Source organism: Scyliorhinus torazame, chromosome 1, assembly GCF_047496885.1.
Source record: "Scyliorhinus torazame isolate Kashiwa2021f chromosome 1, sScyTor2.1, whole genome shotgun sequence".
Lineage (NCBI taxonomy): Eukaryota > Metazoa > Chordata > Chondrichthyes > Carcharhiniformes > Scyliorhinidae > Scyliorhinus > Scyliorhinus torazame.
This window is the reverse complement of record NC_092707.1, coordinates 375,950,832-375,976,815: the sequence shown is the minus strand read 5'-3', so window position 1 is coordinate 375,976,815 and position 25,984 is coordinate 375,950,832. Positions and strand designations below refer to the sequence as shown.

At 45.7% G+C, this 25,984-nt stretch overlaps 1 protein-coding gene across 1 annotated transcript in view; it reads right to left on the bottom strand.

Annotated features, from left to right (window-relative positions):
• heatr1 (HEAT repeat containing 1) overlaps nt 1-25,118 on the bottom strand; it is a 123,383-nt gene extending 98,265 nt beyond the window's left edge. The window contains exons 1-7 of the mRNA XM_072511675.1: nt 25,020-25,118; nt 15,938-16,088; nt 13,734-13,950; nt 12,923-13,064; nt 2,765-2,866; nt 1,506-1,646; nt 385-596 (exon numbers count right to left, since the gene is read on the bottom strand). Of these exons, the coding sequence (XP_072367776.1) occupies nt 385-596; nt 1,506-1,646; nt 2,765-2,866; nt 12,923-13,064; nt 13,734-13,950; nt 15,938-16,079 (956 nt within the window). The 5' untranslated portion in view covers nt 16,080-16,088; nt 25,020-25,118. The remainder of the gene's footprint in view (nt 1-384; nt 597-1,505; nt 1,647-2,764; nt 2,867-12,922; nt 13,065-13,733; nt 13,951-15,937; nt 16,089-25,019) is intronic.
• Nucleotides 25,119-25,984: the final 866 nt, after the last annotated feature.

Here is a 25,984-nt window from a genome sequence, read left to right as displayed (position 1 = left end):
GGAAGTGAGGGCTTAAGTAGGTTGGTGCAGACTCGATGGGCCGAATGGCCTCCTTCTGCACTGCATGTTCTATGTTCTAAAGGTTTGACCTAGATGTTGCCTCAAATGACAGCTTTCGTTTTTCATCTTTTCGGAGTGACTGAAACTCTTATTGAACTATTCTTCAGTCCCATACCTCGGGTATTGATGCAGTATAGATCATGGGCTCGGCTACCCTCCAAATTCCATTACCTGCTGGTGGCGTGCATTATAGTGGATAATGGAGGTGCCATTGTTTAGTAAGGAACTTGTATTGATATGCTGACTATAACATAGCAAAACTCCCCTACTGCACCTCCTGTTGACAATGAAGCCACGGAGCACAAAAGAGAATATTGTACTTACTTTTTACTAATATTTTCTCTCTTCTGATGCTGCAGTAAAATAATCAGGCAACTCAGTCCCTCGCGTATCAGAGTTGGAATCTTCACAAGAGTTTTGCTGATCTGCTGGGCCAGAGTGTTTGCCAGCGAGGTTTCCATGACAACTTTAACAGCAAGCTGGCAGATTATCATATAGGTAGCAGCTCTATAATCTGCCAACGAAGACTTCAGTCCCTACAAATAACAAGAAAAGCATGTATTACGATAATGCCCCACAATAGCAGCACGGTAGCATTGTGGTTAGCACAATTGCATCACAGCTCCAGGGTCCCAGGTTCGATTCCGGCTTGGGTCACTGTCTGTGCGGAGGCTGCACATCCTCCCCGTGTGTGCGTGGGTTTCCTCCGGGTGCTCCGGTTTCCTCCCACAGTCCAAAGATGTGCAGGTTAGGTGGATTGGCCATGATAAATTGCCCTTAGTGTTCAAAATTGCCCTTGGTGCTGGGTGGGGTTACTGGGTTATGGGGATGGGGTGGAAGTGTGGGCTTGGGTGGGGTGCTCTTTCCAAGAGACGGTGCAGACTCGATGGGCCGAATGGCCTCCTTCTGCAATGTAAATTCTCTGACAATACAGATGACAAGCTCAGTATAATTCAAATGGGAGCATCAACTGTCATTTAAAGAATATTATTGAGTGACAACGGTGAGCATACAATCCGAGATCACTGCAGCAAAGGATATTGTTTTCTATGCTTGACCCTGATAGCTGGAGCTAAGAAGACATCAAGAATTATACTGGAATACTTAGAAGGAACAGTGAACCCATCTCCCCACCCAGCAGCATCATCTATTCTTTAGCAAATTAATGGTGAACTTTGTTTAAGAGCTTCTGTACACAATGGACAGACGTAACAAGCGAGTGAACTGATTTTAGATACTTATGATAAAATAAAAACAGCAAGTGCTGGGAGTACTCAGCAGGTCTGGCAGTATCTTTGGAGAGAGAAACAATGTTAATGTTTGGGTCAAATATGACTCCTCTTCAGAACATTCCGGCACTTTGTCCACCCTCCCCCCCCCCTTATTTCGATGCGCTCCACAGGATGTAACCCCCCCCCCACACACACACACAAACAACATGTTACCTTCTGGATATATGGAAGCAGTTTGGCTATCATGGCGTCTGTTATCTTTTCCACAGCATTTAACGCTGGCACAATGGTGGACGCATAAAAAGAAAAAAGAACCCTCAACTGTGCTGTGTTGCCAGGATAATCTGAAAATGCCTAAAAAATGGAAATTGATAGATAGAATTACTTCATATTAGAATTTTGATGACCAGATTTGCAGCATTTCCTCCCGATAGCTGTGTCCACTAGTGCTGGGTAGATTCCTGAATGTCCGTGTGGCTAACCTTCATGTGTGAGCTCAGGCAGTAAATCGCCAGTAAATCATTTAACTGTGGAGAACATCATATGTGAGACTGATTCTACGCCTCCTGACCTGAATCTGCATGGCTTTTCCCACGCTAATCATAGAGCGCATTCAGGAGTGACAACCAGCAATATTGTCTTGATTATCACCAAATGAGATTAGCAGGACAGACATTAAACTGTGGTGTTTCCTGATCTGCATGATTCAGTCTTGAAGTGTCTTTTAGGGATATTTTGTACCACATCAACAGTTTACAATACACTTTCAAATAAACTTAAGATTTTTTTTAAACACACATGTTATACAGAAACATACATAGAAAATTAAAGCAGTAGGCCATTCGGCCCTTTCAGCCTGCTCCGCCATTCATTTTGATCATGGTTGATCATCAAGTTCAATACCCTGATCCTGCCTTCCCCCCATATCACTTGATTTCCACCCCCTCCCCATGTCCCTTGATCCCTATAGCCCTGAGAGCTTTATTTAATTCCTTCTTGAAATTACACAATGTTTTGGCCTCAACTTATTCCTGTTGTAGTGAATCCCACACATTCACCATTCTCTGGGTGGGTGAAGAAATTTCTCACCTCAGTCCTAAAAGGTTTGCCCCTCATCCGCAATCTATTACCCCTAGTTCTGGACTCCCCCCACCATTGGGAATATTCTTTCTGAACCTACCCTGTCTAAGCCTATTACAGGTTTCTATGAGATCTCCTCTCACTCTTCCAAACGCCAATTAAAATAATCCTAACTGACTTAGTCTCTCCTCATATCACAGTTCCACCTTCCCAGCAATCAGCCTGGTAATCCTTCGCTGCAGTCCCTCCATAGCAAGAACAGCTTTCTTCAAATAAGGACACCAAAACTGCACACAATACTCCAGATGTTAAAATGGTTGTGGCAAAAGATTAAATCAGCTAACAGGTGAAGCTTTAAGTTTTAAACCTGAAGTTGTTGTGAACGTACAAACCTTGATAGATTTGGTTACCAAGTTGCAGATAAAATCCATAAAGTTCAGATCTTTGTAACAATGTGTGATTAACGTACTTCTTGCCAGAGGTATGCCTGGTTTCTGTATAGACAATGGAAAAATGTGACAATTTATTGGAGTAGAAGCTGCAGCTACGTTAACCAAGTAAAGAATGAGTGATTCAGGTCGTAGCACACTGTATCTCCTGGTGAACTCCTCCTTTTCTCATTCAGATATCACCTTGTAACTTGTCCTAACCTTTCAAATGACATCTTATCCCATAAAGTGCTGTGTGTCCAAAAATAATTAATTCCTTCTTTTACCTCCTTGAATTATTCCTGCTACATCAACTGACTCTTAGATGTCACTTGCACGTCTTCTGGAACCTGGATCAGAGTGGCTGAGATGGAGTCTAGAGGTTTACATTGATCTCAGTGCAGTAATGACAGCTGTGAGCAGCACGGTCACACAGTGGTTAGCACTGTTGCTTCACAGTGATGGGGTCCCAGGTTCGATTCCTGGCTTAGGTCACTGTCTGTGCGGAGTCTGCACGTTGTCTCCGTGCCTGCGTGGATTTCCTCCGGTGCTCCGGTTCCCTCCCACAAGTCCTGAAAGATGTGCTTGTTAGGTAATTTGAACATTCTGAATTCTCCCCGTGTACCCGAGCAGGCGCCGGAGTGTGGCGACTCGGGCATTTTGACAGTAACTTTGTTGCAGTGTAAATGTAAGACTACTTGTGACAATAATAAAGATTATTATTTTTAACAGTTGCCAAAGGGGATGTGTGATAAAGAGACTTTTCCACAACAATTTCAATGCTAACCATTTATTGGATCATCGCTAATAACAGACACACACAAAGAGAATTATTCCCTGTCACAGAAAAATAACCCCATTAACCCATGTCAGCAGCACAGATGAAATATTTTGCTCTGGAATTCTGCCAAGAAAGTCGAAAAATGGTCAATTGCCATTAGCCAAGCTCTTGTAGAATTTACAAACTGGATTTATGGGAATAGTCAGTCAATTAAAAAGCAATTTTGACAGGTAAAAAAATTACAGTCCAGTCCCAACTGCACTCAGCTATTTTCACCACTGACGAATGTGATATAAAATAGTTACTTTAGAGATATTAGTTAATGTAATGTAGAAATAAGCCACTTTGATTCTGGCAGATAGAGACAAAGGGATTTGAGACCGCATGGGGAAAGCAGGAAGAGGTGTGTCTACGAGAGTGATGCTGCATTGATAGGGGCCAGAGAAACGGATTGGAAGTGAGCCAATCAGAATAGATCAAACAGGTCAGGAGGGATATAGGCTGACCTATGGGCGTCGAGTATGTGAAACTTGATACCATTTCAATTGATTTGCAGAGATCCCTTTGTCTCTTTGTTCATTCGCTTTCTGGGATGTAGGAGACTGGATGTCTCTTATGTTTCTGTGAAATGAATCAAGCTTGCAAGCTGAATAAAATAACTTCTTTTTACGTGCGAATCCATCTCGACTTTTATTGAGGCCAGACTGACGGAGAAAGAAATTTGGGAATCAACATTTGGTGCCGAAAACCGGGATTTCTCAGGGCGATCCTAATCCAACTGCGAAATCAGAATTAGAGTGATTATGAACAGGAGGATGGGGAACAAAGGGCCCTCAATGTAGAACTGGAAAACGACCGCGCATTGATTGTTCCCCTCTTCTTATCGTCTGATTAGTCTGGTCACTCGCGGTTGGCACAGAAAGACCGCCTCGACGAAATCACAGGTCAGTCTGGGGATTAGCAATTTAATTGATGGGATTTCATATTGTTGTTTTGGCTTGGGTTAGGGTTTTGGGTTGATGTGACATCTCAAATGATGATTCAATTCCAAGTATAAGGGTTCAGAGGCTGATGTGACTTCAGTAGATGGCGGTTCAGTCAAGTATAAGTGTTTTTATGGCTGATGTGACTTCAGTAGATGGAGGTTCAGTCAAGTATAAGTGTTTTTATGGCTGATGTGACTTCAGTAGATGGAGGTTCAGTCAAGTATAAGTGTTTTTATGGCTGATGTGACTTCAGTAGATGAAGGTTCAGTCCAGTATAACTGTTTTTAAATCTGAAGATGGTTCAACTCTATGTGTGAGTGTTTTAAATATATAGTTGATTAAGCTAAAATTGTCTCCTTGGACTGTATTGGCGAAAAACGCAGTTCCGAGGACTAGTTGAGATTGTGGGGAATGCTGCATATTGGTTGAAGCAGAAGTCTCTCAAAGGGTTAACAGCAGCAGGCAAAGTTAAAGACAGACAGTGCTTCTCACTCAGGCCTTGAGATAACAGCACCAGTCTGTAGTGTAATCGGATACCTTTCCTTTGAGTCAGTGAACACCAGCAAAGTTACGTTTTGAATTAATTAAAGGAAACCAGTGGGTTTCTCCACCTCTTTGATAAAAATTATTATTTTCGAAAGCAATTGATTGAAATTGCCAGAATCTTAAGTTTTACTCACTTGAAATAAGGTTTATCTCATTTTATCTGGAGATTAATAGAAACTTAAAGAAGATCATGGACACCATTTTAAAAAGTGTAAATCCGGAGATGATAGTTGATTTTGCTAATACTTGTGTGTATGTAAAAGAAAAAAAACTTGTTAAAAGAAAAATTGTTAAGATAAAAAAATAATTAAGTTGTAAATGTTATACAAGTTTGTGTTAAGCAAATTGTAAATTTAATTCTGAGTTGAGATCAGAGCTAAGCTTGCAAGTTGAAGTAATTCAATTTGAATTTTCAAACATTTTTAAGTTTAAAAAAAAAAGCGCAAGTAGAGGAAAGGCGCGGGTTACACAAGAGACGAGCTACGTAGTTCAATGGCTGGCCTTGAATTGACAGAAGAAGAAAAATTCAATAATTTGGAAAAGTCAGTAAAAGTTCCGTCTGCACCCATAGTATGGTCTGCGCTCATTCCAGAACCACCAGAGTACAATAATATATACCCCGCCATTGCTCCCCAGATTTCAAATATGCCAGAAACTCAAGCCCTTTTGGGTGATAGTGTGGGTCCTGATTTACCAACTTCACAACCGGAAGAGAAAAAGGAACTCTGTCCCACAAGCCCAGTTAGCTCTAGGACAAGATCTCAGACAGCGAGAGAGGGGCTTGACGCTCACCAGAAACAATTAAGCATATCACCTAAGTCTCCCCAAACTAAGGAGAAATCACAAGATTTGGGAACAAAGGAAGCTGAAACAACTTCGTTTGAAGAGAAAGAACTCCCCCTAGTGACAGGGAGAGACGTTGAAGTCTTGGAATAACCAGGGGAAATAGCTAGAGTGCTCCCTGGTGACATTCGGAGACAGTTACCGATTAGGAAGATGCGAAACCCCGACGCAGTGACTGTGGGAGCGAACCCCACGATAGACGTTTACTTCCCATGGACACCCAGTGAGATGAGGGCTATTATGTCTACAATCCCAGATAGAAAAAATCTCCTGCTGCCTTCATGGATTCCTTGAGAACTACCATCTCAATTTATCAAGCTGATTTAAGGGACCTCTGGGCCCTAGTCCAGCAGATTTTAACCCCAGCAGAGTACCGCAATTATCTTAACCACCTGAATTATGCTAGTCATGCCGCACTTCAGCAGGCCTATGCGTTAGACGACGATAGAAAGACACAGATCTTGAATGCGTTGAATAGCACATTTCAAAGGCCCATAAATCTTTCTGTTATCTTAGACCTAAAACCTAAGAAGACTGAAGAGCCAGAGGAATTTCTGGAGCGTTTTAATGAAATCTACCGGGGGCAGTCAGGCGATTTGCTGTATCAAAATGGTCAGAATTCCCCTCAATATTGTGCTATGTTAATGCATTGCCTACCACCTTCTGTGGTTACTGCTGTGAAATGTAATAATATGAATTGGACAGAGAACGACCCTTCCCAGATGGCAAGGGCAGTCAGATTTTACTGGAAGGAGGGTGTAGGCCAAGAAGGAGGCTCAGTTACAAAGGTTAAGACTGAGTATGTAATGAAAAAGGATGATCTGCGATCCCAACAAGCGGCAGAAATGGTAGTTTACCAGCAGGAGCCCCAATATAGTGACTTTGGGTGGGTGGATCAGCGAAGAGGAGGATACCAAACTCACCCAAAGGGACCCTCACCCCCTTTTTATGGCCCACCAAACGAAGCAACAGCTCTACAACCGCAGCCCCCTCTGAGGGGCCATTGGTCTACTGGAAGAAGAGGACGGGGCAGCCATGTCTTCTGTGCAATCAGCACTTAAATTACCATTATCCGACCACACGCAGCAATTGTCAGGGTTCCAAGGACAGGTGTGTGAGTATCCTATTTCTGAACCTGTGACAGTCACTTACGAGAATAAGTCTGCAGAGCATCAGTTTGTAGTGACTACTGGATTGGACTGTAACTTGTTGGCCCGAGATTTACTGTGTATCTTCCAGCTACAGCTAGAATGCGGAGATGAGGGGGTAACGGTTACATCATGGAGGATGAGACAACAGTGCTATATTTCTATCACCCCCCAGTGGTGGACGTTAGACGTTGAACAGTCACTGCATCACGTTACCCTGGCCTATGACAGAACTGGACGAAACAGGGAGTTGGAGGACAAATACTGGCCATTACTTGAGACCGAATGGCCAGTCAAGGTTACAGCCACAGTCACGGGAAAAGAAGGTACAGCCGATTTTGTTACAATATCACCACATTTATGGCCACAGTCAGCTTCGGTAAGCCCTCATATTACACGTCAGGTCCATGACCAGTACCATGCCAGGGATATGGGGCGAATGGTCAGGAGGGCAGTGGATCATTCAGATCCAACAGACTACGCACTTCAAGTCATGCCGGACGGCACTACCATAAAATATTTTGAGGTCCCTGAAACGATTAAAACTCGACTGCAGCATCACAGGGGACATGATGAGTTGGAATATGTCAATCCACAGGTCTGGGCGGAATACCCATCACAAGTGGGAAAGACAATTGTTACACCTATTAAGGTGATGATTAAGGATCATGTAAAGCTACCTTCCATTCGACAATACCCCCTGAAATCTCAAGCTGCTCCATCAATAGATAAATTAATTAAAGAGCTGTTGAAACAGGGTATTTTGATCCCTTGCCAATCAGAATGTAACACCCCCATACTTGCTGTGCCTAAACCAGCCAAACCAGACCAGTACCGATTAGTACAGGATTTACGTTCAATCAATGCCATCGCATAGCCATTACATGCTCTCACCCTCCAACAGGATATTACGGTGTATAGCTCCCACTCGGTCATCGCACTACTGAGGCAACTGCAGACTCAGCATCATACCGCAGCTCGTCAGAATAGGTATGAGATATACCTTTTGAACAATCCACGTCTGACATTTAAATACTGTACCACTATCAATCCAGCCTGTTTTCTTAGTGGTCCCCCTGTCCATGAAGACGCACCTGGCCACGACTGTTTAGCCTTGATTCAGGAAACTACCGCAATAAGGGGCGATTTGAGTGACATTTCGTCAGAACAACCTGACATGATTATGTGTGGTCAAATATCCCACCGGGGTTTAGTTAATGACCTACTGCAGGCCCTCCTTATGCCCGCGCAGATTTCCGTTATTAAATGCACTGCCCACACGAATGGTACAACCCCAGTTGACGTTGGTAATGAACGAGCAGATTGTGCAGCGCGAACAGCCGCACAAATTCAGCAAGTGATGGTGCCTAAGATGTTAAGTCAGACTAAACGATCTACTATAAATATGTCTGCTTCTGACAAGCCAATGCCAACCATCCAAGACGTCATAAGGTTACAGGAGGACGCTCCTGAGAGTGATAAACAAATGTGGAAACGGTTAGGTTGTACATATGATTCTGTTTCCTCTTTATGGACCACGCCTGCACATCAGACTTGTATGTCTGATGTGCTGGCTTTATGGGTCATTGAATGTGTACACTTTGCAACACATTGTGGGGCTCGAGGGACTAGTGATTTGTTGCTGGACACTTGGTGGCACCCTAAAATGCAGGGGTTGGCCCAAAGTATCAGTAATCGGTGTTTGATTTGTCAGCAATATAACACCGGAAAAGGTATTCCTTGTGGGAAGGGGCAAACCCCGTTGCCCAGTGGTCCCTTTGAGACGCTCCAAATGGATTACATTGAGTTGGAAAGGTGTCAATGTTATAAATATGTTTTGATCATTGTGGATGTGTTCAGCAGATGGGTCGAGGCGTATCCGACTATCGATAATAAAGCTGCTACTGTGGTTAAAGTCTTGATGAGGGAAATCATTCCCCGGTACGGTATACCAGATCAGTTAAGTTCTGATAATGGGCCTCATTTTATTGGACAAATTAACAAGGAGTTTTGCTCCCAGTTGGGCATACGCCAGCAGTTACACTGTGCTTATGGACCGCAGGCGGCCGGGTTGGTTGAGAGACACAATCAGACCCTCAAAACTAAATTGGCTAAATTAAGAGCAGACACGGGACTGACATGGCTTAAGTTGCTCCCCGTTGCCCTCTTCCAGCTGCGGGTTACACCTGCGGGACCGGCCCGGCTCTCTCCCGCCGAGATTCTTTATGGCAGGCCCCTTAGAACTCCTTGGAGCCTGCAGGTTCCCAGACGGGTTCAGTTTCATCAGATGACTGAAGAAATGACCACCTATGTTCTAGCCCGTACGCAAGTGCTCAAGGAACTCCATGGCCAGGTCCGCGCGGCTCACCAGCCATTGCCCCCAGTACCTAGCTCACTTTCAGTCCAGCCCGGTAGTTATTTCATGGTCAAAAATTGGACTAGGAAGGGGTCGGAGCCGCGATGGGACGGGCCCTTCCAAGTTCTCCTTACCACCCCCACAGCAGTTAAAGTGGAGGGGCGAAGTGCTTGGGTCCACCTACATCACTGTAAATTGAGTCCATCTCCACTACTGTAAAAGGTCGGATACTAACCTGCCTCCCTTCTCCAGTGCTATTTTACAGGTGTGGAGCATGATGGAGTGGCTACGCATCGTCTGTCTGATATTTGGCCTCACTTCGCTTGGCGTGTTATTGGCGATGGACATGGAAAAGGGAAATATTATGTATCTGTGTAGCCCCAACCAATCTACAAGGATACATCACCTCTGCAAAGGTGATGTTCTTCGCTGCCCCCATATACGAGGACATGGTATCGACTCATGGAACGTCATCAAAGTTAAGGAGAATGCAGGAGTCATGAAGCAGTTGCACCGGTCCCGGCAATGGGAAGGGAACATTATATGGACATTGCCTTGTTTTTGGAATACATGTAAATTTGATTTTGGATGTGTTAAGAGTGGTACAATAAAGGTAAAATCAGGCTGTCAGAAGAGTGTAGGAAGAGGCTATGAGAAAGAGAAAGGGACTAGAGAGAGGACGGGGCGTATGAGAAGGGAAGTACAGCTAGAACATAGGTTACCGGGAGATACACTTAAGTTAATCAAAGGCCAAACTGAGGAAAACCCGGGTAGTATGAATCTCTTCTACCAGATTTACCACCGCCTGTATGGCCAGGGACGGGTTGTCTGCTACCCAAACCCTGCAGCGGTGTCTAGGTTATTTTCTGTTTCACCGCTTTGGGGCACTCCCCAAACGGTGGTTCATTGTCAGCATTCCGAATCACTGCCCGATCAGGTCACTCTTCCTTACGATCCGGGTTCAGCACCACCGGCTATTTGCCTTCCCCTTCCTCGGGATAATTCCCATTCACAGTACGATAGGCTGCGACGGTGGAGGGCATACATACCTAGCCACTTCACTCCCAATAGGGATTCCCGGTCGTACGAGAATAACTTCAGCAGTGAAGGATATGGCTGTTTGCTGGTAGAGGTGGACACAAATATAACATGTCTGTTTCCCACCTGTACGGACAGGAGGTGCCATATCACCCAGGCGTCTGGCCAATGCGTTTGTTACAACACCACTTGCGTTCCATTGAACGCCGGCCTCCAGCTCCTCTGTGGCTGGGCGAATGTCTCTCATATCACTGTTGGGACTAGGGCTTTCCGCATTGCTGGGCGGCCCGAATGGGCATTTCAAAGTTGGATAAACTGGGCTACTGGGAGGTCCTTACGCAACCGATATGCTGATTGTGATGCTAGCCTGCACACGGAACAAGGATACTACTTTTTATTTAATGGTACAGCGACCAATGTTTTGTCACCCCCATTTCCCCGCCGAATTGCTATAGGGACTCTAGTCCCTACCACAGTCCCCTGCCCTTCGGCGTGGAACCTGCATAATCAGTTAGCACGCCGGGCAGTCTCTGCTGAATTTTGCGAGAACTGGAAAAATACCTCAGGTTCTTGCACCCAACCGGGGCCACTCAGCCGGGTGGGGCATTCTGAGCGTATTGACACTGGGAGGTGTGGGGGGTTCCTTGGCTGTCAGTGATCGGAATTATTTTATTTGCAGCCTTACCATCTTGGGAAATGAAACTTTGGGAGCCCTCGGGGCAATAACTAAGGAGTTGTCTCAGCTACGGTTGTTTGCAATGCAGAACCGGTATGCTCTTGACTATCTTCTGGCCCGTGAGGGTGGGGTATGCGCCATAGTACAGGGCAAGTGTATCATGGGAGTTCAGGACTTGACCGCTAACATCACTAAATTTATGGATCGCATACGGGATCACTTGGACGGGATGCAGGATCCTGGCTCTTGGGGTAACTGGGGATTTGGAGGATGGAAGGACTGGTTGATAAATATGGCCATGTATCTAGTGGTAGCTATCGGCTGCATCTTTGTGGGCCTGGACATCCTTAAATGTGTGATGGGTAGAATGCGGGGTGCACTGGATCAGATCAACGCCCCTAAAAACTTAACTGTTAAAATCCATGAGGGTGAGGCAGATGAAGGGGGGCTAAGACAGGAATTGGAAATGCAGCGACGGATCTTTTTAGATGGGGAACCGTAGCTATGGATTGGATAGTCCGGTTATCATGGAATGATAAAATGAGGGAATTACGAATGTGATATAAAATAGTTACTTTAGAGATATTAGTTAATGTAATGTAGAAATAAGCCACTTTGATTCTGGCAGATAGAGACAAAGGGATTTGAGACCGCATGGGGAAAGCAGGAAGAGGTGTGTCTACGAGAGTGATGCTGCATTGATAGGGGCCAGAGAAACGGATTGGAAGTGAGCCAATCAGAATAGATCAAACAGGTCAGGAGGGATATAGGCTGACCTACGGGCGTCGAGTATGTGAAACTTGATACCATTTCAATTGATTTGCAGAGATCCCTTTGTCTCTTTGTTCATTCGCTTTCTGGGATGTAGGAGACTGGATGTCTCTTATGTTTCTGTGAAATGAATCAAGCTTGCAAGCTGAATAAAATAACTTCTTTTTACGTGCAAATCCATCTCGACTTTTATTGAGGCCAGACTGACGGAGAAAGAAATTTGGGAATCAACACCACAAAGGCACCCAAGTTAAATTCTGATCTGGCTGGATTCTTGAAAAACAAATTCGAAATACATTCTAAAATAAAATTACTACAAAATCCACAAGGAATATCAAGTACTCCTACCCACTAAGGCAGCATAAGGCGCAGTGGATAGCACAGGGACTGCGGCGCTGAGGACCCGGGTTTGAATCCTGGCCCTGGGTCACTGTCCGTGTGGAGTTTGCACATTCTCCCCATGTCTGCGTGGGTTTCACCCCACAACGCAAAGATGTGCAGGTTAGGTGGACTGGCCACACTAAATTACCCCTTAATTGGAAAAAAAAAAAATTGGGTATTCTAAATTTAGAAAAAAAAAGTATTCCTACCCACTGGATGTCAGAATAATAATAATAATCTTTATTGGTGTCATAAGTAGGATTACATTAACACTGCAATGAAGTTACGATGAAAATCCCCTAGTTGCCACACTCCAACGCCTGTTCGGGTACACTGAAGGAGAATGCAGAATGTCCAATTCACCTAATAAGTATGTCTTTCGGGACTTGTGGGAGGAGATTGGAGCATCCGGAGGAAATCCACAGACATGGGGAGAACATGCAGAATCCACATAGACAGGGACCCAAGCGGGGAACCGAACCCGGGTCCCTGGCGCTGTGAAGCAACACTGCTAACCACTGCGCTACCATATGATAACAGCAGAATAAAAACATTATTTACCCAGGTTTTAATTACATTGTTTGAACAATATCTACCTGTATGGGCTCCAGCCAGTGCCAGCGATGAGTTGGATCACTGATTTGAAGAAGCTGAATGGCTCTCACGAACACTTTGGTCTCATGATATGGAAGAACGCAGCCAATCAAACTGTCCTGATTATAGAGGTGAATGTGGAACCTAGTGAAACAAATACGGAGAAGTTAAAACCCTGAAGATCACATTGTTCTAATTATTTATTTCAACGTTAAGTAACCAGTCCACCTCTTCAGTACAACATGTGTTACGAGCACAAGTTGTATCGTAGAATTTACAGTGCACTAGGCCATTTGGCCCATCGAGTCTGCATCGGCTCTTGGAAAGAGCACCCCACTTAAGCCCACACCTCCACCCTATCCCCGTAAACCAGTAACCCCACCTTAGCTGAGGGCAATTTAGCGTGGCCAATCCACCTAATCTGCACATCTTTAGACTGTGGAAGGAAACCTGAGCACCCGGAGGAAACCCACGTAGACACGGGGAGAACATGCAGACTCCGCATACACAGTGACCAAGCCGGGAATCGAACCCAGGACACTGGAGCTGTGAAGCAACTGTGCTAACCACTATGCTACCATGCTGCCACTCATTCAGCAAAATGTTTTTTCTGCTTTTTAAAAAATATCTTGCTTAATTGTTACTGTGAAAAGAAATTAAAACATTGTAATTAGCTTGGTTTGATCAGCAAGTGAGGTCACTCTGATTTCGAACATAGACATTAAAAGTTTTAAGCTTCAAATCTGTTTGTCTAAAAAAAAACTATTATTTTCTAAATTCTAAATCACTAGCACATCTTGATTGTCACGTTACCTGTGAATAAGCCATTCAATGCATTTCTGGGCCGGTTTTAGCATGAAGTATGGAGACAAACGTGTTAGAAAAACCAATATATTCTTGTTGAGCTGGGCATTCACTTCTTTAGTCTGAACACTGCGCTCAAGATCTTTGGAAGCTTGGCTGAAGAGTGTTGACTGAAATTCCTCAAAAGATGGATCAATTCCAATAAGTTCCTCTAGACCCGTACATCCTGTGTGATAGCAGAAACCGTGTTAGAACAAATGAATGCACTTGGAAGGAGCATATTATGTCATTACAACATCCCATTCTGCAAAAGGGTATTAGTAATTTGAGATAAAGCTTAGACTACAAGCCATACAACTTTAAGGAACGGTTTGAGCTAATCCATCATAAATTCTAAAAGGTTATTTTGAAGGTCCAGTATATGTCACCTTTACATTGTAAACATAATTAAAGAAAATAGCACTTATGCAGTCCACATACATGCGTGATTCCCTTCATAATACTACAAAACCAATCTAACAGGTGGCAAGTGTTTAATTATTAGGAGATTTACACATTTACAGGAAGGGAGGTGTACAGGTGCGGGTAGGAAAAGGAGCCCAAAAATACATTAGACCCCGGTCCCGCTTTTGAATTCAAACAAAAAAGTTTTTTTTACGCCAAGAAAAAAAATTAGAGGATTATTTCAAATTGTAGCAAACAAGAGATTCTCTGGAAGAAATTCTAAATTATATGTTTTATTTAATGACAGAAATAGATACTGGACATTCCATGGATATAATAAATTGGGGCCTCAATTGCACAAGCAGGTGAAAGGTGAAATATAAGCAATAGCTAGTGTGTGATGTGATATTTTTATGGTTGCTGGGACTGTGGATTTCAGATGGGGCTATCAATATGAATATTGCTGTCAAGGAAGGGTGAATGGAATTGGAGAATGGTGGTAATGGCACATGGAGACCAGCGAGTGTGAAAGGATCAAGATGATAAATGAATCAGTAGAAGAAATAGCTGTGCATGGGGATCAGCTGGAAAAAGTGTATAAAGAGCCGGTTAGGGAAGCAATCGTGAAGCCAGAGGCTGCACAATGAGCAGGAAGAACATAAGAACACCAGAAGAAATCATTTTGGTACCAGTGACTGGGTTATGTGTGGAGTACATTTACGAAGAGGAAGGACAAATTGAGAAAATGGCATGGCAATTGTCGTGACAAAAGCTGTTCGCAAAAAGGCAGGTGGTTTACTGCAGAGTACGGTGGTGGATATTGAATAAAGGGCATTGCAGAGCAGCAGAGTGGTTTCCCACATGTAAATTAGCAACACTGGAAAGAAGCACTCAGATATCCGAAGCGCAAATGTAAGAACAGTGCCGAGAAAGTGAGAGAGGAGCTGCACTCTCTGGGTAATTACTGCTCTTCTGGAAAATTACAGCAGGCAAAACCTCGGAGGTCCCAATGCTATTGGTTGGGCCTTAACCATAATGGGTGAACTTACTGAATATTTACAGCTGCGTGCCTTTGATAAGTTGGGAATTGTACGAGTCACCGACACTGGGAGAAAACTCTTGCTGGGGCTACAAATAGAAATATTGAAACAACGAATGGCTACCTAGTTGGTGCTGGTTGAGGGTCCCAGACTTTTAGATAACAGATTGCTTTAGGGAAAATGGATTGATACTTCAAACTGAAGGGATCAGAAAGGGTAGCTGTAGTACAGAGATGCAAACTGGGATTCATTTAAACTATGAGGGGGTATAAACTAAGGTGTTGAACTAGAACTTGGATGGTAGACTCTGAATAAAAAGGAATTCCAGACAAACTAATCAAACACAAAGGGCTGCACAGGGTGGAAGTGAATTCAATATGTAGCCATATAGGCTGTTCCAAAAAGACTAAAAAGATATCATAGTCGGAGTAATTTTACTTATGTTCAGGAGAATTTGGAAGCACATGTACGCACGAACACACTGAAACTTCCAGTGAGTAATGACAACAGCAATTCGTATCAGCAAGGAAAGCTGAAATTCAGCTGAGTGGGGCAACCAAAATGGCAATGGAATAAGATAAATAACATACCCGAAGGTACACAATGTAGTAACATTGTAGATGCTGGCACCAATCTGTGGCAGCTATAGCAATCTTGACACGTCAGAAGCAACAACTCCCAAGTACAACTTGCTGAGGTATGGAAATGCAGGGTGGCATCATCACTTACCTATGGCAAAGAAAGTGTCTCTGTCTATAGCAGCAGCTTCCTTACAATCAAACAACAATGATGGTGCTTCTTTGCGAGACAACAGACTTAGATCATTCTGTGGCAGAGCCAAGCGTTTCAGCTGAAAGGCTAAAGAGGTCATTTTGCTTTCCTGCAAAGAGGGGAGGGGGGAATGGAAGCAATGATGAGTAATGATGAACATTTTCAAGGTCAAGTTCTCACGATGGCAACTTAACTTTTAATAAAACACATTAAAATGCTGGCAAGAAACTTACTTTCAAATAACCATTTTTATTATAAATTGTACCACATAAGGTAACGGCTCTATTTTGAAGTATTTTTGTCAGATTTAACTGGCATTCTTGAAGTTTCCCAGCACCACACTTTTCCAGAAGTTTTTCATTAAAAAGTTAATTGATGACTCTGTACGGGTTTGAAGAATCAGCACAGATAACAAATAAACCATCCAGAAGAAAGTCTAAAATTATATTATTCTAAAACACCTATATCTTTTTTTGCAAATATTTACAATTATTGGGGAATACAAAAGAAAACTATACAGAAACATTTTAATGCCTATATTTTATTAAACGCAAATTGCTGAAAACTCTCATTCACATCGGTCAGCATCTGCAAACAAACACTGGTCACTACTTCACTAAACATTCAAGACATTTATTCCACATCTGTTCCTTTTGATGAAAGCTACTTTTCGGGTTTTTTTCCGGTACTGACATGTAACCGCTTCAGCAGAGAATGCGACCTGGTCTCAGAGCTTTGCCAGACACATTGATCCAACTGCGGCTACTGGATAAACGCGGATTAGGCCCCCTCTCACTGATCAGTTCAGAAAGGAACACCCACCACCACCACCACACACATACACCTAACAGAATATCTGTGATCTGCTGTTAAGAAAACACTAGTCAGGGACTTCCGGTTGCGGCGATGACCAGCTAAGCCGCACGTTTCGGCACCTCCTGTTTCAACGGACTTTTGGGCTCTTATCGGGAGCCCCAACGGAAATTTTTGACGGCCAAACCCAGTGTGAGGCGACAAAGGAAGGAGTCCCCCCGGGTGTGGATGGAAAGAAGCGATAGTAGTGGCCAGATTGCGGCGGATCCTCTGGAGCAGCGGCAGAGAAGAGAAGGGAGAAGCAAGATGGCGGCTGAGGGAGCCCAGATGGTATGGGGCCCGGAACAGCAGGAGTTCCTCCGACGACGTGTGAAGGAGCTCAAGAAGGAGGCGCTGGCGCCGATGTTGCTGGCGATTGAGGGATTGAAGGAGACGCAAAAGACCCAGGCGATGGAGCTCCGTGGAGTGAAGGCAAAGGCAGCCGAAAATGAAGACGAGATACAGGGCTTGGTGGTGAAGACGGAGACGCACGAGGCACTGCATAAGAGGTGCATGGAAAGGCTGGAAGCCCTGGAGAATAGCTCGAGGAGGAAGAATCCAAGGATTTTGGGTCTTCCCGAAGGGACAGAGGGAGCTGATGTTGGGGCTTATGTGAGTACGATGCTCCATACTTTAATGGGAGCTGAGGCCTCGACGGGCCCCCTGGAAGTGGAGGGAGCATACCGGGTCCTCGTGAGAAGACCAAAGACAGGGGAAACACCGCGAGCAATAGTGGTGAGGTTCCACCGCTACAAGGACAGGGAGATGGTCCTGAGATGGGCTAAGAAGACACGGAGCAGCAGGTGGGAGAACGCGGTGATCCGCGTGTATCAAGATTGGAGTGCGGAGGTGGCGAGAAGGGGGGCGAGTTTCAATCGGGCCAAGGCGATGCTCCACAATAAGAAAGTAAAATTTGGAATGCTGCAGCCGGCAAGACTGTGGGTTACACACCAGGGCAAACACCACTACTTCGAGATGGCAGAGGAGGCGTGGACATTTATTCAAGAAGAGAAGTTGGACTAGATTTGAGGAATTGATGTTTGGAAAGAAGTAGCGAGGTGGTGGCAAAGAAATGCAAAGGGAGGGGGAGGGTTTATCTGTAAAAATGTTAGACGGGAGAATTTTTCTCCCCCCCCCCCTCAGGGGGCGCATCCCGGACCTAGAGATGGGAAATTTGGTAATGGGGGGGGACTTCAACACGGTGCTGGACCCAGGGCTGGATCGGTCCAGATCTAGGACCGGGAGGAGGCCGGCAGCGGCCAAGGTGCTTAAGGGGTTTATGGAGCAGATGGGAGGAGTAGATCCCTGGAGATTTGCTAGACCGAGGAGTAAAGAGTTTTCCTTCTTCTCCCACGTCCATAAAGTATACTCCCGGATAGACTTTATTGTCCTAGGATGAGCGCTGATCCCGAAAGTGGTAGGAACGGAATATTCGGCTATAGCCGTTTCAGATCACGCCCCACATTGGGTGGATCTGGATCTAGGAGAGGGGAAGGAGCAGCACCCACTTAGGAGATTAGACATGGGACTGTTGGCGGACGAGGGGGTATGTGGAAGGGTGAGGGGATGTACTGAAAGATACCTAGAGGTCAATGATGATGGAGCGGTCCAGGTGGGAGTAGTATGGGAGGCGCTGAAAGCGGTGGTTAGGGGGGAGCTGATTTCCATAAGAGCCCACAGGGGGAAACAAGAGGGTAAAGAAAGGGAGAGACTGATTGGGGAGATTCTGAGGGTGGATAAGCAATATGCGGAGGCCCCGGATGAAGGGCTATACAGGGAAAGACAGAGATTACTGACGGAGTTTGACCTGCTGACCACGGGTAAGGCGGAGACGCAGTGGAGGAAGGCACAGGGAATACAATACGATTATGGGGAAAAGGCGAGCCGCTTGCTGGCCCAACAACTTAGGAAGAGGGGGGCAGCGAGAGAGATCGGAGGAGTTAGGGACGGGGAGGGAAGAATGGAGCAGAGAGCGGGGAGGGTGAACGGGGTGTTTAAGTCATTTCATGGGAGGCTGAATAAGTCCCAACCCCCGGAGGGGAAAGAGGGAATGATACACTTCCTGGACCAGCTGGAGTTCCCGAGGGTTGAGGAGCAGGAGGTGGCAGGTTTGGGAGTGCAGATTGAGGTGGAGGAGGTGATTAAAGGAATTGGGAACATGCAGGCAGGAAAGGCCCCGGGACCAGATGGGTTCCCGGTGGAACTTTACAGGAAATATGTGGACCTACTGGCCCCACTCCTGACGAGAACCTTCAATGAGGCTAAGTAAAGGGGGACACTACCCCCGACAATGTCGGAGGCGACGATATCGTTGATCCTGAAACGAGACAAAGACCCGCTGCAGTGCGGGTCATACAGGCCCATCTCCCTCCTAAATGTAGATGCCAAGTTACTGGCCAAAGCGATGGCGACAAGGATAGAGGACTGTGTCCCAGGGGTGGTACATGACGACCAGACAGGGTTTGTTAAAGGGAGGCAATTGAATGCCAATATACGAAGGTTGCTGGGGGTGATGATGATGCCCCCACCAGAGGGGGAGGCGGAGATAGTGGTGGCGATGGATGCAGAGAAGGCATTTGATAGAGTGGAGTGGGACTCCTGTGGGAGGTACTGAAGAGATTTGGATTTGGAGAGGGGTTCATCAGATGGGTTCAGCTCCTGTACGGGGCCCCGGTGGCAAGCGTGATTACAAACAGGCAACGATCCGACTATTTTCAATTACATAGGGGCACAAGACAGGGGTGCCCCCTGTCCCTGTTCGCGTTGGCAATCGAGCCATTGGCCATAGCACTGAGGGGCTCTAAGAAGTGGAGGGGGGTGCTCAGAGGAGGAGAGGAACATCGGGTGTCATTATATGCGGTTGATTTGCTGCTATATGTGCGGACCCAGTGGAGGGGATGCCAGAGATAATGCAGACACTCAGGGAGTTTGGAGAGTTCTCGGGATATAAATTGAATATGGGAAAGAGTGAACTTTTTGTGATGCACCCCGGGGAACAGGGCACGGGGATAGACGATCTGCCGCTGAGGAGAGTAGCAAGGGATTTTCGATATCTAGGGATCCAGGTGGCCAGGAACTGGGGAACCTTGCATAAACTTAACTTGACGCGACTGGTAGAGCAGATGGAGGAGGACTTTAAGAGGTGGGACATGGTGCCCCTGTCATTGGCGGGCAGAGTACAGGCGGTTAAAATGGTGGTCCTCCCGAGGTTTCTTTTCGTGTTTCAGTGCCTCCCCATACTGATTACAAAGGCCTTTTTCAAGAAAGTGGACAGGAGTATTATGAGCTTTGTGTGGGGGGAAAAGACCCCGAGGGTAAAGAGTGGGTTCCTGCAGCGCAGTAGGGACAGAGGGGGATTGGCACTGCCGAGTCTGAGTGACTATTATTGGGCCGCCAACGTGTCTATGATATGTAAGTGGATGAGGGAAGAAGAAGGGGCGGCGTGGAAAAGGCTGGAGATGGCATCCTGTAAGGGAACAAGTTTAAAAGCACTGACGACGGCGCCGTTACCGTTCCCCCCGAAAAAATACACCACAAACCCAGTAGTGGTGGTGACTTTGAAGATTTGGGGGCAGTGGAGACGACATAGGGGAGTGACGGGTGCCTCGGTGTGGTCCCCGATAAGGAACAATCACAGGTTCGTCCCGGGGAGGATAGATGGGGGATTCCAATCTTGGCAGCGAGCAGGAATTGGGAAGTTGAAGGACTTGTTCTTGGACGGGACGTTCGCGGGTTTGGGAGCATTGGTAAAAAAATACGGGTTGCCACCTGGGAATGCCTTCCGATATATGCAAGTGAGGGCATTTGCGAGGCAACAAGTGAGGGAATTTCCGCAGCTCCCGGCGCAAGGGATCCAGGACAGAGTGATTTCGGGGGCATGGGTTGGTGAAGGTAAAGTGTCCGATATATACAGGGAAATGAGAGACGAGGGGGAGATGATGGTAGAGGAGCTGAAGGGTAAATGGGAGGAGAAGCTGGGGGAAGAGATTGAGAAGGAGCTGTGGGCAGATGCCCTAAGTAGGGTAAATTCCTCGTCCTCGTGTGCCAGGCTTAGCCTGATCCAATTCAAGGTTCTACACAGGGCGCATATGACGGGAGCAAGGCTGAGCAGATTTTTTGGAGTGGAGGATAGGTGCGGGAGGTGCGCGGGAAGCCCGGCGAACCACACCCACATGTTTTGGTCATGTCCGGTATTGCATGGGTTCTGGGTGGGTGTGGCAAGAGTGATCTCAAAGGTGGTGGAGGTCCGGGTCGAACCGAGCTGGGGGTTAGCTATATTTGGGGTTGCAGAAGAGCCGGGAGTGCAGGAGGCGAGAGAGGCCGACGTTTTGGCCTTTGCGTCCCTAGTAGCCCGGCGAAGGATTCTACTTATGTGGAAAGAAGCCAAACCCCCGGGCGTGGAGGCCTGGATAAACGACATGGCAGGGTTTATAAAATTGGAGCGAATAAAATACGCACTAAGAGGTTCGGCTCAAGGGTTCACCAGGCGGTGGCAACCGTTCCTTGACTATCTCGCAGAGCGATAAGGGAAAACAGGAAAGACAGCAGCAGCAACCCAGGGGGGAGGGGGGGGGGTGTATTCGGTGTTTGGGGTTTGTTTGTTTTTTCTTTCTCTCCATGTTAGTTGTTTATATTTATTTTTTCAGTATTATTATTTCTTTTTTCTTGTTCTTTTTCTGCACTTGTTGTTAGTTTAATATATTGTTTAAATAACGGGCAATGTACATTTTGTTACAAAGTTGTAAAAATAGAAAATTCTTTTTGATCAAAAATCTTTAATAAAATGTATTTTAAAAAAAGAAAACACTAGTCATAAAACTGGCTTTACATGCTTCTCTCGACACATCTATCCTTCACCTGCATGGTCTCTTGACCCTCAATTTCATCTTTGAACTGTGGTTTCAACAGTCCTCATTCCACCACCTCCACCTGGCTGAACATGTTTACTATTGGATTTTTGCCCCAACTCCACTCACTCACTCCTAGCAAAAGTCATTATTATAGATCCTAGATTTGTTGTAAGATATGTGGATCTTGTCCCACCCAGTCAGCTCCTCTCTGACCACTTTGTTGCCACTGATTACCATGTTAGTAAAGCGTCCTGCTTTTTTTATTCTGATCTTAGAAAGCAATTATGCTTTCAACCTCCACCCAATGCTCATCATCACTTTGTCCATTTTTGATTATTCTCTTCACTTCCTGGATCTCTGTCTCCATCACAAACCCTGGAATGAGTATCTTTTCCTTCTCACTTTGAGCAAAGGTTCTATCTCAGTTTGCCAAATTTCTTTGCTGCATTTGGCAACCAGCTAGAATTTTACCAGTCCTTTGGAGATTTGGGAGGGGCGGTGGCGGGCACCCACAGTCACGCGGGAAGACTGCCAACTAAATCGAGGTGACTTCCAGGAGTGGGGTCTCCTTTACCTTGGGTCCATGTGAAGACAGCAATAGACAACCCCCATTGGAAGGTTTGCCTTTCCAATCGTCAGGGTCAGCCTGCATAGCCCTGGCAATATTTTCCCATGGCCCTTCCAGGACTCCTCAATTCCGAATGTGGCCACTTCGACCTGGCAGCCTCAACAGCAGATATCTCTATTGGTAATACTCCAGTGGCTGCAAATTTGCCATCCTTAATGGGATGGTGATGCTGGGGGCAGCCGTTTAACTGGTCCCTGTTGACTGTTGATAATTTACTAACACGGTCTCACTATTTGCCCACGTGGGCTTGGGACCCAGATTTGGTTTTGATGTCTGAAATCACACACAATGTGCCAATAAAATCCCAGTCCAGATGCCCTTCTTCACAAACTAAATATTTGACAGCTTCCTTGACTGTGCTTTTGTACTATTTCTCAGGTCCAGTTTTTAGCCCTTATGACAAACTTCACTTGGTCATCTATTACTATTTTCATCCTATCTTTTCCTCTCCACTTTCTGGAGGGACTATTCCCTCACAGACAGCCTTGTTCATTCTTTTATTCTCCTCGGATCCTGCCAGTCTTTCCTGACACCTTCCTGTGCAAGCATTGTAGATGCTCTTACCATGCAGTCTCCTCGACATGGAAACTAAATGTAGATCAGCAACTGTTTTGGAAAATAATTCCATGCTGTCTACAAATACAATCTGATGTCTCAGCGAACTGGCATTTTAACTTCACTTTATCTTGTCAACTTGCCCTTTCTGTCTCTGGTCTCCTCCAATATCCTAATGAAGTTCAATGCCTGTATGTTATCTCCCTCCTTGACACTCTGCAACATTTCTATTGGAACATTTACTTGATTACCTTCTGATCTAAGATATTTCTCCTCAATCTCCTTACAGGCCCATACAACAAGCTGCAATTATATGGCGCTGTTAAGGGGCAAAAACATCCTGAGGTTCTTCACAGAAGAGTTACCAACCAAAATATGACGGAGTGGAATAAGGAGATATTAAGCCATGTGGTCAACAGCTTGGTCAAAGTAGGTTTTATGGAATATCTTAGAGGAGAGGGGCTGATGGAGGGGATTCCAGAGCCTAGGCTCATGGGAGCTGAAAACATGGCAGCTAATGGTGAAATTATTAAAATAATGTTGCATAGGAGCCCAGGAGTGGAGGAGCACAGATATCTCAGTGTGTTGTAGGGATGGAGGAAGTTATAAAGATAGGAATAGGCAAGTCGGGGGGGGGGGGAAGGAAGATAATAAACAGCTTTGGTCTTCCCAATATTTAGTTGGAAGAAATCTCTGCTAATCATAGAATTTACAGTGCAGAAGGAGGTAATTTGGCCCATCGAGTCTGCGCCGGCCTTGGAAGGATCACCCTACTTAAGACCACAACTCCACCTTATCCTCGTAATCATGTAACCCAGAAACATCACCTAACCTTTTTGGCCAGTAAGGGCAATTTAGCACAGCCAATCCACCTAACAAGCAAATCTTTCGACTGTGGGAGGAAACCGGAGCACCGGGTGGAAACCCACGCAGACACAGGGAGAACATGCAGTCTCCACACAGAGAGGCACCCAAGCTGGGAATCGAACCTGGGACCCTGGAGCTGTGCAGCAACAGTGCTAACCACTGTGCTCCAGAACTGAATGCCTGACAAATTAGACAGTTGAGGAGAGGTGACAGATGTCATCAGCACACAGGTAAAACCTGATTAAGCCACCTGATAAGAGTACACACCTTAGGGCAGCACAGTGGTTAGCAGAGTTGCTTCACAGCTCCAGGGTTCCTGATACAACTCCCGGCTTGGGTCACTGTCTGTGCGGAATTTGCACATTCTCCCCGTGTATGTGTGGGTTTCAACCAGGTGCTCCGGTTTCCTCCCACAGTCCAAAGATGTGCAGATTAGGAGGATTGGCCATGCTAAATTGCCCTTAGTGTCCAAAAAGGTTGGGTTACTGGGTTACGGGGATGGGTAGAAGTGTGGGCCTAAATGGGATGCTCTTGCAAAGGGCCGGTGCAGACTCAATGGGCCGAATTGCCTCCTTCTGCACTCTAAATTCTACGATTCTATGAAATTCTGGTTGAGTTAAGTAATTCCATCATACAGTGGGCGAAACAGCTGGCTTGTAATGCAGAAGAAGGCCAGCAGCGCGGGTTCAATTCCCGTACCGGCCTCCCCGAACAGGCACCGGAATGTGGCGACTAGGGGCTTTTCACAGTAACTTCATTGAAGCCTACTTGTGACAATAAGCGATTATTATTATTAATTTGACTAAACCATCACCCCTTCACTTTAAATAACAAGGAACTCAAAAATATCACTTATTTTGATCTGTTGCACTTAGAGAAAACACCAAGTCTAAATATGTGCACAACAGTGCGGATCATTTAGTCTTCACAGTTAACATTTCCTAAATGCTGACAGCCAGAATGCGATGAGTCCACTGCCTGTTTTTTATATAAAGCCACTGTTAAAAGAACTAAGTGTTTTTTCAACCAACAGAAGTTCAGTTGAGAAATTATTGACACCATTGCTTAAATATTAACATGGTAACTGTCTGCCTGCAGGGAACTTGCTCCATCCTAACACTAATAAAACGCCAACATCTCCACATCTGTATTAAAACAGCAGCGACATGAACTGCTCAGTTCAATAAAACTTGAAAACTTAAAACACATTTTGTCGTGGCAACACATGCACTTTAAAATGCGACTTGATATTCCTGAGCCGCTTCCTCAGGAAGTTTATGAAACTCACCTTTTTTTTTTAAAGATACAATTCCTTACTTTCCAATCTCACACTCTTCCCCACATGGCAACTGAGCACTTCACCCTCGAACCGGAACCGGAATCTCACAGCCCGTCTCTGCCGCCCACAGCACCCCCTCTGGCTTGGAGGAGCACTGGGGGAAGCTCCTGTCGCCCACAGCGGCCCCGCTGGCTGGGACAGGCGCTGGGGGAAGCTCCTGCCGCCCACAGCGCCCCCTCTGGCTGGGAGGAGTGTGTGGGCGGTGCCGACCGACGGTCCCAGCTGACAGAGTGACAATGTTGCCAGCTGTGGTCCCACTTGTTGCCATTGCTCAGCCCTTTGACTGCGCTTGAAAGCTTTTCTTTTGACTTTTAATACTTTATCTCCTGTGCATGAGGAGCATTTGCGAATTGGCTTAAATCAAGAGTAGGATCAAACCCAAGATCAGGTGTAATGCCAGATTGGATCCAGGATGTCTCTACCGGGGACCATAAATTGGATTCAATTTGATTTTGAATTGGGTTTTGGAGCAAGCAAGAAGGTGGATCAGGGGCTTGCCCCATCCACCCTGCGCATTGGCTTTGTAGCTCCGAAAGGAATACAATTGATGGATGGTAAAGTTTTGTCAATGGGCTGATATTTTTGATGTGTTTTGTGGTTTGTATCTACTTTGTTCCCCCAAACCTCGCTGATTAATTGGGCCAAATCTTCCAAGGAACTTTGACACAATTCGTACTGAGGCTCCGCATTTTTGGCCCAGACTTCCGAACCCATCCTCTTTAGAAATGAAGAGCGTACCTGTCCTGGGAGGGTCTCCTTCCTCATGCAGGATCGTCAGGGGAAGCCAAACAATGCCCACTTTAGTTTTAATTAGTCTTCATCCACTAACTTTGTGAAAAGCTTTGGGTTATTTAAATAGTTTTTCAGTGGGGTAGCCAATTAGTGGGAGTGGGTCTGGTAGGTTAGGTGGCAAG